We start from the raw sequence: 13734 nt of genomic DNA on the forward strand, positions 1-13734 counted from the left end.
TTCAGCTGGGCTAAAAAAAAAATCATTTGGAGTATTTTAGAGGTTAGTAAGGTTATAATAAAAGTTATTAAAGCACAGAAAAATAGTTACTTGGTGATTAGTTACAAACTTGCTCATTGGTATGTTTTTGCACAGTTCTTGGAGAACAGTCGTCTTGAAATAAAATGCAATCACAAAATAAGGCTATTTAAAAAAATATCAGGTCATGTTTTTTTTATAATGGTAGTATTCAGGACTAGTTTGAACCCAGAGGTTAGAGGGCCATTGAATGGGAAAAGGAATCCCATGATGCTCCGTAGGGCAGACGAGCTACAAACCCCTCTACATTTGACCATCCAGATGTTGAAGGATAACCAGGGGAAAAGAACAACTGGAGGCATCAGGGATGATTGTTTCAGGTATTTTAATGTTGACATGCATACATATCTATGTATATGTGTGTTTTTGCACTGCCTTCTCAGTAGAAATTATAGAACCATAAAGTTTAAGTTATCCTAAGTAGCAAACACAGTTCCAAACAACTCATAAAATTTCAGACATTGTTTCTTCTTTAACATTTGTACCACTGAATATTGAATTTTAAAGTGATGAATGTGATGCTGGCTTTTGTGAGTTGTTGATCATGTCTCTATTTAAATGTTTTTAGACCATATTCTAAGTGTAACCACATCAGAAATGTAATTTCAAAGAGCTTTCAGAATGTTTTCATGTCAAAACCATAAAATAGCAGTGAATGTCATTGCCTTGCCACCGTCTCCAACCATTTGTCAGGGCAGAATCTGCCTGCTGTACATGTGTACATTTTATTTCTTCCTTGCCATAAAAATTGAAGGCCATCTTTGGCAAAGTCTAACCTTTGGAACTGAGTTTGTCAGCTGTTTTTGACTGTGGGATTGCAGCCTCGCTCTGATGGGGCCTTGGAGGCAGAGAGTGTACCTCTCCCTTTTGCTGGGTTTTATACAACTCTGCACGGTCTTATCAGCCACTTTGGACCTGATATGTTCAATAGGGTTCATATTTGCTTCTTAACCCTGTGGGTTGTGATTCCTCTACTCCCTTTACATCTTTTCTTTTGCACAAAATGGCACACAGTGCTGGGACATATTTGGCATGCTCAAAGAAAGGGGTCCTCAAAGAAAGGATTTCTGATTGATAATGACTGATGTATTTTACTTTTTGTTGTGCTGTGCAGTGAAAAGATGGAAAGAAGCCTTGTGAGGACTGAGAAGGCAGTGTAAAAACATTGTGAAAACCTACAGTATGTGAGTTTTTTGGAAATAATTATATCAAAGTGACAAGACATTTTTTAATTGACTTTCTAGTATGTATAACATTTACTGAGTTTACAATTAATGTCAGTACTGATTTTTAAAAAGCAAACAATGAAACATTGCATTGCAAATATTGAGGTTTTCCTCAGTTCTAATGTAGCAGATGTGATTTGTTGGGTGTTCCTCCTTCTTTTTGCAAACACTTGAAAGTGGATATATCAAAGTCTGCTGCTTAATTTCCTTTTCTCTCACATACTGCAAGTTTTCCATAGATATGTGACCATTCTAGTTTTAAATCCTAATCCAATCATGTTCCAGTTGTTCTTTTCACCATGAATGTCCTTATATTTGCATACTCGCATCTTTCTTGCAGAGGGATATGATCTTGTGGATGCCACATCCTTACTAAATGATGACATGATAGAGGATGATGACGGTGCTAGCTCCTCTGCCTATGCAGAGCTGGAGCGACTAGAGAGAGAGACTGCCGCTGTTCGAAGCCAGCATAGCACTAGCTCAACTGTAACAGCCATCTCCGTCCCCCCAGCAACGCCACCTTCATATAGGGTCCCTGCTGCTTCACCCATTGCCACCACTGAGCCACCAGTACCCCAAGCGCTCCAGGCTTTCAAGGAGTCCGCCAACATGGTCGCTGCCTTCAACTTGCAATGGAAGGATGAAATCTCTGCAATGCGCTACGAGCTAGCAGAGCTGCGTAGAGATGTCTGTGGAGAGTTAAAAACTTTCAACAGCAACTTCTTCAACTTCACTCAGTGCTACAATATGTGGACTTTATGCCGGGAGCCCTGCAGTGACAACACCACACAGACAGACGACAGAGTGTCCATAGGAATTCAAGCAGGCTCAAGCTGGTCAGTTAGACATCATACACAGGACAAGTCAGTGATGTGTCAACCGGAGCCAGCACCTTTCAGCATTATGGACTTTATGGACCCACCTCGAATTGAAATCATCGAAGGAACTCCTGAGAGCACACCGGAGGGGTCCGGCAGTCCTGCCAGTCCACTACCAATAGAGGACTTCCCATGGGAGATTAACAAGAAGCAAAAGGCTCATAAGCAGTCAGACACAAGTGGCCACACAGGGGGTCACAGAAGTGCCAGTCTAGAACTGTGGAGCAGAAAGTACACCAGTGGGCCCATGTCATATCTGTCTATGTCATTCTAATCATCTGCATTTTCTGCATACTGTAAAAGGATTAAAAAAGATCCAGGTTAAGAGCCAGATATGTAAAGAAAAGCTGTTGTTATATGTCCCTTTACTCTATGCAGACACAGTCTGTCATCTCTTGAACTGCTTACAATAAGTTTCCAAGTATTTTTTTTAACAAGTGTCTTGCTAAGCCATGGAATAAAAGAGGGTGATTTTGTTTTACACCAGAGTCAGGTAAGATATGAATGCGAGAGAGAATGTGGCTGATATTTCAGATCCTCAAGTGCCAAAAAGTGCATCATTAGCTATCCTTCACTGTCCTTACATACCTTAATTACTGAGAGAGAGAATTACTGTTCGCATAATTGAAAATGTAAGGAATATTTAGACTGAATCCCATTTTAAGGCCTTAAATGTGTCTCTAAATCTTTGATTAAATTAACATAAATTCAGTTAGTCGAAAGTGCTTTAAAAATGTATTTAAAAGAAGAAAATGATTTTAAAAAAGAATACTTTCTAGGCCTGCTTATCAGGCCCAGAAAGCTAAACTACTTCACCCTTAACATCTATCATGCAGTACAATTGGAAAACCCTTACCACTGGTAACAAATGTAGGGGCACRACTTAGCTGAAGTAAAAAGAGAAATGGGATTCTTTCTAATTTATAAATCAATAAAAAGGTGTTTTTGGACCACAGAAACCTTTTCTTGGTTTTAGTACCTTTCAGGAGAAATTTCTCCTTGTTTTATAGAAGTCCCTATCAAGATTTTATTATCTACAACAATAGTAAGGAAAGTAAGTTAAAATACTAAAATATGTGACAGAAAATCATAAAAATTGGCCCAAAACATTGCATGGYCAATCAAAMATTTCAAATAAAAAATACAGAAACTTAAATGCAACCTCTCAGTTTACCTGTCCATCATCAAGCCTTTACTTATATAATCTTGTGTAATGGATCATGTCCAAAGGAACAAGATGCTGGATACAAGCTGCTGATGTGAGATTCTTCCGATTGGGCTCACCTTCCGATTGCAATTCATTCAGTCATTCAGAGGAATTTTCTTAATTTCCCTTCTACTTGTATGACCCAATCTCGGACAGACGGATCATTCAAGCCAGAGTTTTACACTTCCCAAAATCCTGGTTAGAATTACACCTGCTCAAATTACAATCTCATGTAAGTGAGAGAAAATCAGTGACCTTCACATACAAAGGAAGGACATGCAAATACTACACAAACCGGGCCCAGCCAACAGTCAAAGCTGCAAACGTTAACCTCATTGCAATCCTGGTTCTGCACAGTCATTCCTCCCTCTCCTTCAATCCTGCACAAAATGCATAGGAGACCCACTATGTGTTGAAAACATATACTGATGAGGATTTTARCCTATTTACAGCTTTCTGGTATGTCATCAACTTAAAAACAGCATTACAATCTGGAGCTTAGAGTCTAAAAATAACACCATGAGCATATTCAGCTTCCAAACTGTCAGTGAGCCTTCAGAACTGGTTGGTCCAAAAACACCTACTACACAGGGAGGCAAATAGTGGCATGTTTCTGCACATTAATCTGAATAGATCATGTTCATTCCAGTTTCTCATTATGTAGAAACATCTTAAGCACCTGCATATACTGAAAAAATACTGTGAATACGTTTATAACTTTATAAAACATAGTTTTGTAATGAATGCATAAATAATACATTATTTAAGAATATATTGATATACTACTGACATTCTAGTTATTTCAATCAAAGCATTCCTTTGCCATTGCCTTCATCCATTTGTAGCAAGTTGCAGCGGAAATGGGCATTCCAGAAAAAAATGTACAACGGGTTGGTTAAACAAACTACAAACATTATTTAAATAGAAGATACCATGATCTAATGACMGGAAAATAACACCCAATCAGGTTTGTAAACATTTCCACAACACTGTGTTRAATGCTTYGTCTCAAGGCTCTGCAAAACTTCATCCTCAAACAGAATTGTTTACAATGATTCAATTTGAGTGACCACGAGACCCAACTCCGTCAGGAAGGTGAAACAGGAGAGCGATTCATGCTGATCACGAAGGATGAAAATATTAAGTTTAGTCCATTCCAGCACAAATTAAATTCATGCCACATCTCTATAAATGTACAATATACATGTATCATTTTGTATATAGACAAACTTATATTCAAAACTTGTACTGTTTGCAGTTACAAAAAATACTGTGTTCTGATAGAACTGCGAGGAATTGTTGAGGTAAATGTGGTTCTTAACAAAGTTTTTACTTCTTACTCTTCCCCAGCTATTTGTTTTATTGTCAATTGTTTTTTTGTTGTTGTTTTTTTTTGGCACATATGATGAAATGTGTAATTTCTCCTATTTTGTATGTGGTATTCACTGGAGGCCCTCACATGTTTGATGCAGTGTCTTATATTTTAAAAGACACTATGACACAAACACAGACGTTCATCAGTCCTTTAAAATGTTGCTTTTAATTTGAGTTACTTTGACCATAATCAGCAATTGTAGAATTTTTCCCATAATCCAGACTCGGGCAGTTTGTAACTTCTGAATTGTAATAATTAAACATTATCCCTACAAGTAGACAATCAGAGCCGACAAAGGCTTCTACCTCTTAGAAATGTCCCCAGAGGTGCAGTGTAGTACCGCTGAATGTTCCAACACCGCCTCACTAGTGACGGCTAAGGTGGACTCCCATCTTAATGGTTAGGGGGTCTCCATCATTATTTTGTCTCATGACTGCCACAGCCATTTCACCTCCTATATCACTTTACCGACGTGGTGTACCAAAGCTCACACAGACATGAACAGATCTGAGGCCAACAAGCCAACAGTGGACAGCAMTTAAATCTGAAATAGATCTGCAGCATTGAAAAGGCTTATAAAGAAAGGCATTGTCGCCTGGTTCATAAAAAGAAAATTGCTCCCTTTCTACAMTACCAAAAGACAAAATATAATATTTTGAATTACATTAATAATGAGTTGAATTTGAGGCCATACAAGAAAATGCAGAAACGACCCTAGGGTTCTTGCAGTTGCTTCGTCTTAAAAAGCAAGGAAATTTATTTCTTGAACATGTGAAATTCTCTCAATTTCTAAAATTGCTACGAACATGAAGTGTTCATCCCAAGTATTGCACACATAGAAATTAAATTATGTATTGTAAATTGGAATTATACAGATATTAATATTGCTCACATAATTAAAACGCACTGAATGTGTAGTAGAAAATTCTTTGTAGCTAATGGCAGCTTTGCGAGGTCTTGTGTATAAATAAATTAGGTGCTTTCATTGTGTAGCTGTAATTGTGGTCCATTCCTTCAAATGTATTCAAAGCTCTCTAGGTCTTTTGTAGTTACTCTGATCTTCATTTTTTATCAAGACCATATCACATTCTTGGAATCTAAAAAAAATTGAAAGTTTCCTTAGTGTGTCTTGCTTTAAAATCAGGAATATAACACCCTATGCACATACCATAAAAAATATGGTATGTGCAAAGACATCCAAAAGGTAAATTTTTTTATGTTATCTAACCGGTCTGTACTCTCCCAGTATTTAATTGGCCACTCAAATGTTCTGCATCAAATATTATAGTTTCTACATGTTTTTTTCTTCAGCAGGGGAGTCTTGTGCAGTGAACATGCACAGAGGCCAATGTGGCTAGGCTTTTTTCACAATGGTCTGAATCAAAGTGTCAGAGTCACTTTGATTTTTTTCATCAAAGTGACTCTGACATAAATATTGGAAGAAACTCCTTATTGTGACTGGTGTTTGGTACGACATGGGTCACTGGGATGCTCAGATCTGTAGAAATATAAATGCAAACAATTCCATCAGTATATTTGGCAAGAAGGTGCAAAAGTGATTGCTTTAAYATAAAATGCTTTTGAGAGATTGGTATTAAAAAWYTTTTTATAGGCCATCAATTAGGTCTTTATATACACACYGATATTATATGCACTATAARTACTGACAGATTACATACATTTTTATGGTTTTGAACATCTTTTAGCATCAAATTTCCTTCAGGTATGAAATGCTTATTCCCCCGAGTCATTCCACATAATTAATAGACCTATTCACTTTGATATCTTTGTATGTGTGAATTGCTATTTTTAATTGCCACTGGCATMTTTTATGAAGATCACCTCAATAACCCCATGAGACCAATTTTAACTGGGAAAAACATTGACGTGTTCAATACGTATTTTCCTTGCTTTCAGTAAAATTGATTAAAATTCAATATGTATTTTTTTACAATGGAGATTTTCCCAATGACATGTTTTACATATTATTGATTTAACAACACTTTACCATGAAGCTTGGAAGAGTTGGGTGCGATGGAGATTATTGTCAAACATAGCCACTTGCAATACAGAGAAGAAATTTCTAAATATTTTCACTTATTACTCCACTTAAAACATCATTACTGAGGCCAAATGCTGGATTTTTGCAAATAAATCAAAGGAGAAGGCTCTTGACTGTGACAAACATCCTTTAGTAATCCAATGAATATTAAAAAAACATYCACTATTTTGATTTTTTCTTTTTTTGAGATGTTTATGCTAGATTTTTTTGATTTAATTCTCTTCCTATTGTTTTAATCGTGTTAACAAATTTAAAGGTGCTGTAGACTGGCAAGTCRTGATGTCTTCAATTTACATTTATTCATGCTATGCAAGTCCTTTATTTCTATATGTATACYATCAAAGTATATGCCGGTTGTAATATTAATAAACAACACAAAGCGTTACTGGCTGAAATGGAATGGAACCTGGAAAAGTACTGATTATGTTATTAACAAAATTATACGTATGCTTTGATTTAGCTGTTCATTTTTAAGTTTACTGACAACATACGTGCTTTTCTCAGATAGTTAACATTATAGCTTACACATAATGCTAAAAATCTAAGAGGTTGTTGGTGAGATTACTGCCATGTAGTAGCATCTGCATGATTTGTGCCATTATGTAGAAAATAATCATCTCTACATCACTCAGAATGTACACACTTTAGCATATTATCCCCACCAAAAAGACCTGCTAGTATATAATTGTTAATATATAATTTTTCTCAATTTACAAAAAAGCTAACTAGTAATCAAAAGATTCTAGGTAACTTGCCCAGGTAGATTATTCCAGTCTGTCATTATTATTTTATCMCATAGYCCAAAGATGTTATCCTTTCCTTGAACAAAGTGGAAATGTAGCAAAATAAACAGATCTAAATATTATTTTAAAATGATATATAACTATAGCTATATACACAGAATTAAATATTTAACAAATCTGAAGAAGAAAAAAAACAGGATAGTCACCATTATTTTTAAACATGCAACTTTATTTTATGTAATGAAATATCTACAGTAAGTGTTTGTGAGAGTTTCTGAATTGCTTAAAATGGCTAATATGTTACCACACCGTCTCATCTCGCTACGTTTTRTTTCCTTTTACTTGTAAACCAGAGATTAAATGCAACAACTGTGCCAAATCTGTGAAGTCCAGGAAGGACAAAGGTTTCTGGATGGAATCTGACCTTGTAAAACTGCTTGAATATAAACCTTCTTTCCCATTTTGTGTTTTTCTCCCTTATTTAATGCAAGTGTCTTGGATAAAGTATTATTTTCAATTCATAYTGCAGTTTACAGGAAAACTTCTGATTTTCTTTTTGTAAAACATTTGTTTAGCCTGCATTTTTGTTAGCCTTTGTCTATTTTGTTAAACTAAAGAAAAGAAATTTTTTTCTTTAACGGCCATTGCCTACTGTGGTGTTTCTTGTCTTTTTTTTTTTTACTTTATGTGTTTCCAAAAAATGATTGAAGACAATGGATTAAAATGTTATCATGCTTAAGTTTGTGGTAYTCAAAATGGGGGTCATAGCTTTACTACGCATTCGAAGATAAATCTCACTTGCAGCATGTGTCCAATGTCTACACATCTGAACACACCACAGCTACACTACATAGATGAGGCAGAGTGTATTTTACTTCAATATGCCTTTCTTTTCAGCCGAGCTGCCATCTTTTTTGTTTTTTGTTGTGGTTTATTTGTTTTTCTTTTTGTTTTCCCCTATTTTAGGCGCCCGTAGTTTAGCTGGGGGGCGTAGGGAGTACGGTAGGTCTGGTAGGGAACTGCTTTTTTWAAATCTTCTTTTCTCCATGTTGTTCAGCTTTTCACACATTTTGTCTSTCATGAACATTTTCACTTTGGTTAAAATAAGATGCATCATAAGTTGAAGCTGTCATCATATATATTAAATCATTTAAATGTTTTCATCTGTTTCTACATTGAATCCAATGGAATTTTAAAGATTCTATATGATAAGTAAAATGAAGAAAGGTAGAAAAGGAGGAATAGTTTCTATCCTTGTGTTAGCTCACTGGCAACATTTGCATTTATTTAAAGAAATTAGAAAAAAATAATACACAATGTTCCATTTCAAATTTATTTAAGGTGGAACATACCACAGTAGAGATCCATGATACACAGTATAGTGTTCATAAATTAATTTATTTARTTTGATTTTTTTTTTATTATGATTTAATATTGTTTTAATGTTACCCTTTTGTTCGATTCATCAATAYAAGTGATTCACTTTCTTGCTTTAGCCATTTTATATATATTCTTTGGGTCAACAGAGGAAAACAAAAGCAGTAGTTTACCTTTTCCTATCTTAAAACTTTGTCCGGTAAGGTAGATTATAATCAACAACATTATTCTACAAACCACAACACATCAATGGCTGCCATGAATGATGTCTTCCGTTAAAGTAATAATTTATAACTTTTTAGTCACTTTCCAACATGTAAAATAGCAAACTTGATGTTTAATGTTAGAGAATTAGGGTGACACGAATCATAAAATTACAATACTGTGAAAAAACACAACTTTTTGTCACTCATTTTATAAATTGAAGCTCATATTTTGAGTAGATTMATTACAAGTTGTGTTTAGTTTTGGTCTTAGGTTTTGTTAAGCTTGGCTTGGACAATTAAGATTATTCTTTCCACTGATTAGCAAAATGATTCTTTTGTTTTGTAATCATTCATATTTGGTACAAAGACAAAAGGGTTTACGATTGTGTATTAACAGAGAACAGTGATTGAGGGTAGGATTACTAAACAGTAGTCTTTATTCCAACATGATCTAGATCCTTAGTTTATCCTAGAGTAGTCCAGTTCTTTTTATCTTTAGGCCAGGTTTGCAGGTCGCTAACATTTCCAGATCAAAGCATGTCCGATAGACGGAAGTTAAAAGTTGACAAAACTTTTTTTGCTATTAAGCATTCACAACTTTCTCCTAGCAGTCTTGCTCCCAGCCTTAATGATGCTGAAAATATTGACCTTAGGATGTTCTTCTTTTGTATTCCTTGATTGAAAAAAAAACAAAAAAAACATGAGATTTTTTAAGTTTTAAACTGTCCAGTCAGTGATTAGCTGAAACCTGCTAGATTAAGGTCACCGATCAACAAGGTTGGAATCCTATTGGAAAATATGAGATCTGCAAGCATTTTACAGCAAAAAGAGTATTAGGCTTGTATTTTCATTTACTCTAGTTTATTTACCTCCTTTGACAAAGTTATTGCTTGTCTAATATACATATAAAGATGCGTCTTTATAACCAACATGTCAAGTTTTGGTGTTTGTGAAGGAAATGTGTTACTAAAAACACCTCTGACCTCACAAATTCTAAATATGAATTGCTTATTGACCTAAAAATAGTTTTCTCTCTAAACTTTTTTTATGAAGCCTTCAATCAAGACTTTTTGATTTTGCCACCTTTAATGTCAAACTTTCTTATTCCAAATTCAGATTGTGGTTTTGAAATTGAAATTATTTGGTAGAAGTCTCTTTCAAACAATACTGCTATTCTTTTGATTTGCAATTTAACATGCAAAAATGGTGTTTTAGTTGCTGCTATCTGGCCATTGATTTGTCTTGGTTTGTTGCGAGGATCTCACATAAAGGTCGAGTCACTTTGCACCATGGGGGCATCACCACTGTATGTATATATGTATGTGGCTATATTTTTACAATTGTTTAATTAGTAAGAAGTAAAGGCCTCCTCAAAACAATTGTTCAAGAAATTGTAAGTCCAGTACCATCATCTGGAATGAGGTCCTATTTGTCTTAATCTTTCATTCATTCATCCATTTTCCCATTTATTCATTCATCACTCTAACAACATTCAAAGGGGCTTCGTTTGGTAAACATTGCAAAAACAGATGGTGTTTTCTTAAACTCTCTTTAAAAAAAAAAAAAAAATGTTAATTCAAAATGAATATGTAACTGGAAGAATGCACACAAAGTAAAATATTTGAAAGCTAGAAAAGACATGACCATTTCCCCCATGGAGAGAGAATAAGTTGACAGGACAACAACTAGTTAAGTACTTCACTAACTTGGCATTGGTGGAACGGTGGTATTTTTGAAGAAAACCTCTAAGAAGTTCAGTTTCCAGCCTTATAAACAATGCTCGTCACAAATGAAAAGGTGCAATCACGCATCACATTTGGTCATAACATGTCTTTGGAGAAATATTACTAGTAATTTTTTATTAATTTTTTTTTTGCAAAAGATGATACTTTACTTTAAAAGTGTAGATTAAAATAATAGTCTCCCTGTAATATGACAATATATTGTTGTCCACACATTGTAATAATAGGCTATAACCTAGAGTTTTTACAGAAAATGCATATTATTGCATATACATACATGTCATTCTTCACTCTTTACATTTTCAGCCCCCATGCTCATGTAAGAAACATCGCTGCACGTCATTCATTCACAATACACCCCTACTTGAGCAGCCTGGACAGCACGTCTTTGCCAGTCTGAACCCACAACTTTGGCAAGAACGGCCTGAAGCGCAAATGGAGGGAGTTGGACGAAGTGGAGACACAATCTGAGCAATTTTTGTCAATCTGTTTTTGAAATTTTAAGTCATGAAATCAAAGGAACAGGTTTGAGAATTCTTGCTGCAAATGAAGGAGAGTAATGGTCTGTCACATTCTCTGTGACAAAATTAGCATGAGGTTTCCATGGAGTTGATGCAAATGTTCCTTTTATAAGATCTTTTCATATACGCTTAAATAATTAATTGAAAATCTCAACCAGATTTTGCAAAAAAAAAAAGACAAGTTTCTGAGTCATCAAAGTTTGGCTTATGCTAGTTGAATTAAGTACAATGTTTACATTGTAAGCATATCACAAGTAAAATTATTTGATCCAATCACTCCTAAATTTAGCAAAATGTGCAAATGAATCTTTAAAAATGCTTTATTGCAGCATGTTCTTAAATTGTTTTCGAAAAGTGAAAATAGAGAACAGAGACAGACTCTCTTACTTTCCAGTTCAGAACTGTGTTCTTTGTCTGGGTCTCTCACCACATTCTGTCTGACTTTCTTGTTCTTTGTTGTCTTAATCTCATTTTGTTAATGCTGCTAATGTGTAACATGAAAGCTACTCCAGTTTATTCCTACAACACTTCGCTTTGCTTTTTCAGGACCTGATGATCTTTATTACATTACTTTTACAGTGCAGTCCAAAAATGACTGAAGGATTGTGCCTCCTAAGAAGAGACACAATCCCTTTCTGTATGGTTTAATGGTTACCTTGTAAGACACATTTAAAAGTACTTGTCTACTTTAAAAATTGAGAATCATTTCAGATGATATTTATATAACGACTGTAGCTTCACATTCATGTTGATAATTTCCTGTCCGTCTTGTATGCATGTCTAATATAGATATGGAGAGCAAAATGTTTACATATTTAAATGAAAGTTCTTTAATGTTGTGTGTTTGTACAAAGTATAAACTATTAAGAGTCATGATGCTTATTTTTTAGATTTAAAGCAATGTAGATGAGTCACATTCCTAGTAACTGCTATTATTCCGAAACTGTTTGCCAACTGCATTAAAGTCTGTTGGGAATTGGTTTACTATTTTACAGAAACATTCAATGTATTCAAATGGGTAAATAAAACTGCCTACAAAAGGAAGTTGTACAAAGCTATGACAGACAAACACCCAAGGATGTGTGTCAAGCACACCAACTTTTTTTTAAGACGCCGTATAAGGAATGTTGCTTGTGGACATTGCTCATCAAGGTTACAAGTTGCTTCAGGGCTATTAAAAGAAAATGCACTTGGAGAAGAAAACACAGATATTACTGAATAACAGTTTAAATAGTTATACAATTTGCATGAGGACAAATTGCTTAAGATTGTTAAACAATGTACACTCATGGTAAAAAATAAAAATTATTGTAGGATTTATTAGTTAATCCTAATGACCTGAATGTTCAGAGACCAACTAGACTCAGTAGTGTTATACATCAAATTATTAGAGAGAGAAATGCAAACTTCCCCTAAAGAAAATGACATTTCTTACCATTTCTATTGTTTGAATAAACATAAAAAATGCTTTACTAAGAATGACAGTGGGAAAAAAAACACTAAATAGTTCATAAATTGTGAAAAACGATTCTACTTCCAGGCTGGGTCCCATTTATTAAAAAGAAGATGAGCATCTTGTTTCATAAGCATCAAGATGATTAGAGTCTTAAACGCCAACAATTGCATTATTTCTCTGTGTATCAGTAATTTCACTGGACTAACTTCTGTTAGATGCATTTCTTTAGCTGGGATGCCAAAGCGTAAAGAAGAGTGGTAAGGATATTTAGTGATTGTAAAGAAGGAAATGTTTTGTTTTGGGGATTAAATAAATGTTTCAAAGCATTTTCCTGATATCATGCATCTTTATAAATATTCATCTATTTTAACAAAACTGAAATAAGGAGCTTAACCTTAATAATTGTTTTTGTCTCCGGACAAGTGGAACTACAGATGGGTTTTACAGAAACAGAATTATGAACAGTTTGCAATTTCAGGAAACAAAACACTATTTAGATAAACTGTCTTATTATTTTAAGAACTATGTGATGAAAACATCAAAGGACATTGTTAACATCACCTAGCTTTTGAGATGCATATAATCTGGTGTGGCAGTGGAAAGATTACCTGTCTTAACACGAATAAAAACAGTTACATGCATTGTTTTGAGCGCTTAGATCTAATTTTAGTTTCAAGAAAGACTCGTAGGTACTAAAATGACAGTATCATCAGCGTAATATGTTTTTGGCTCCAGTTAATCCCACACCAACTAATTAACAAAATTACATCATCTTTGAATCCAAGGATTTTATTTGTTTTAAGGTTCATTTTCTGTTTGTGTAAGAGGTAACAGGTCGTATTGTGTGGTTTTGGAAAGAT

The 13734-nt window shown here is 34.6% G+C and overlaps 1 protein-coding gene across 6 annotated transcripts in view; it reads left to right on the plus strand.

Moving 5' to 3' along the window:
• dlgap2b (discs, large (Drosophila) homolog-associated protein 2b) overlaps positions 1 to 13734 on the plus strand; it is a 92170-nt gene that overhangs the window by 63451 nt on the left and 14985 nt on the right. For 3 of the 6 annotated variants that reach the window (XM_008397422.2, XM_008397424.2, XM_008397427.2), the window contains one exon: positions 8539 to 8583. The exons of 1 other annotated variant lie outside the window; for it this stretch is intronic. In XM_008397422.2, the coding sequence (XP_008395644.1) occupies positions 8539 to 8583 (45 nt within the window). Of the gene's footprint in view, positions 1 to 1644; positions 8312 to 8538; positions 8584 to 13734 lie in introns of those variants that run through there. 2 more of the 6 variants (XM_008397428.2, XM_008397423.2) reach the window with 2 other exon arrangements.

The sequence above is a fragment of the Poecilia reticulata genome, linkage group LG21, assembly GCF_000633615.1.
Source record: "Poecilia reticulata strain Guanapo linkage group LG21, Guppy_female_1.0+MT, whole genome shotgun sequence".
In the NCBI taxonomy this organism is placed as follows: Eukaryota; Metazoa; Chordata; class Actinopteri; order Cyprinodontiformes; family Poeciliidae; genus Poecilia; species Poecilia reticulata.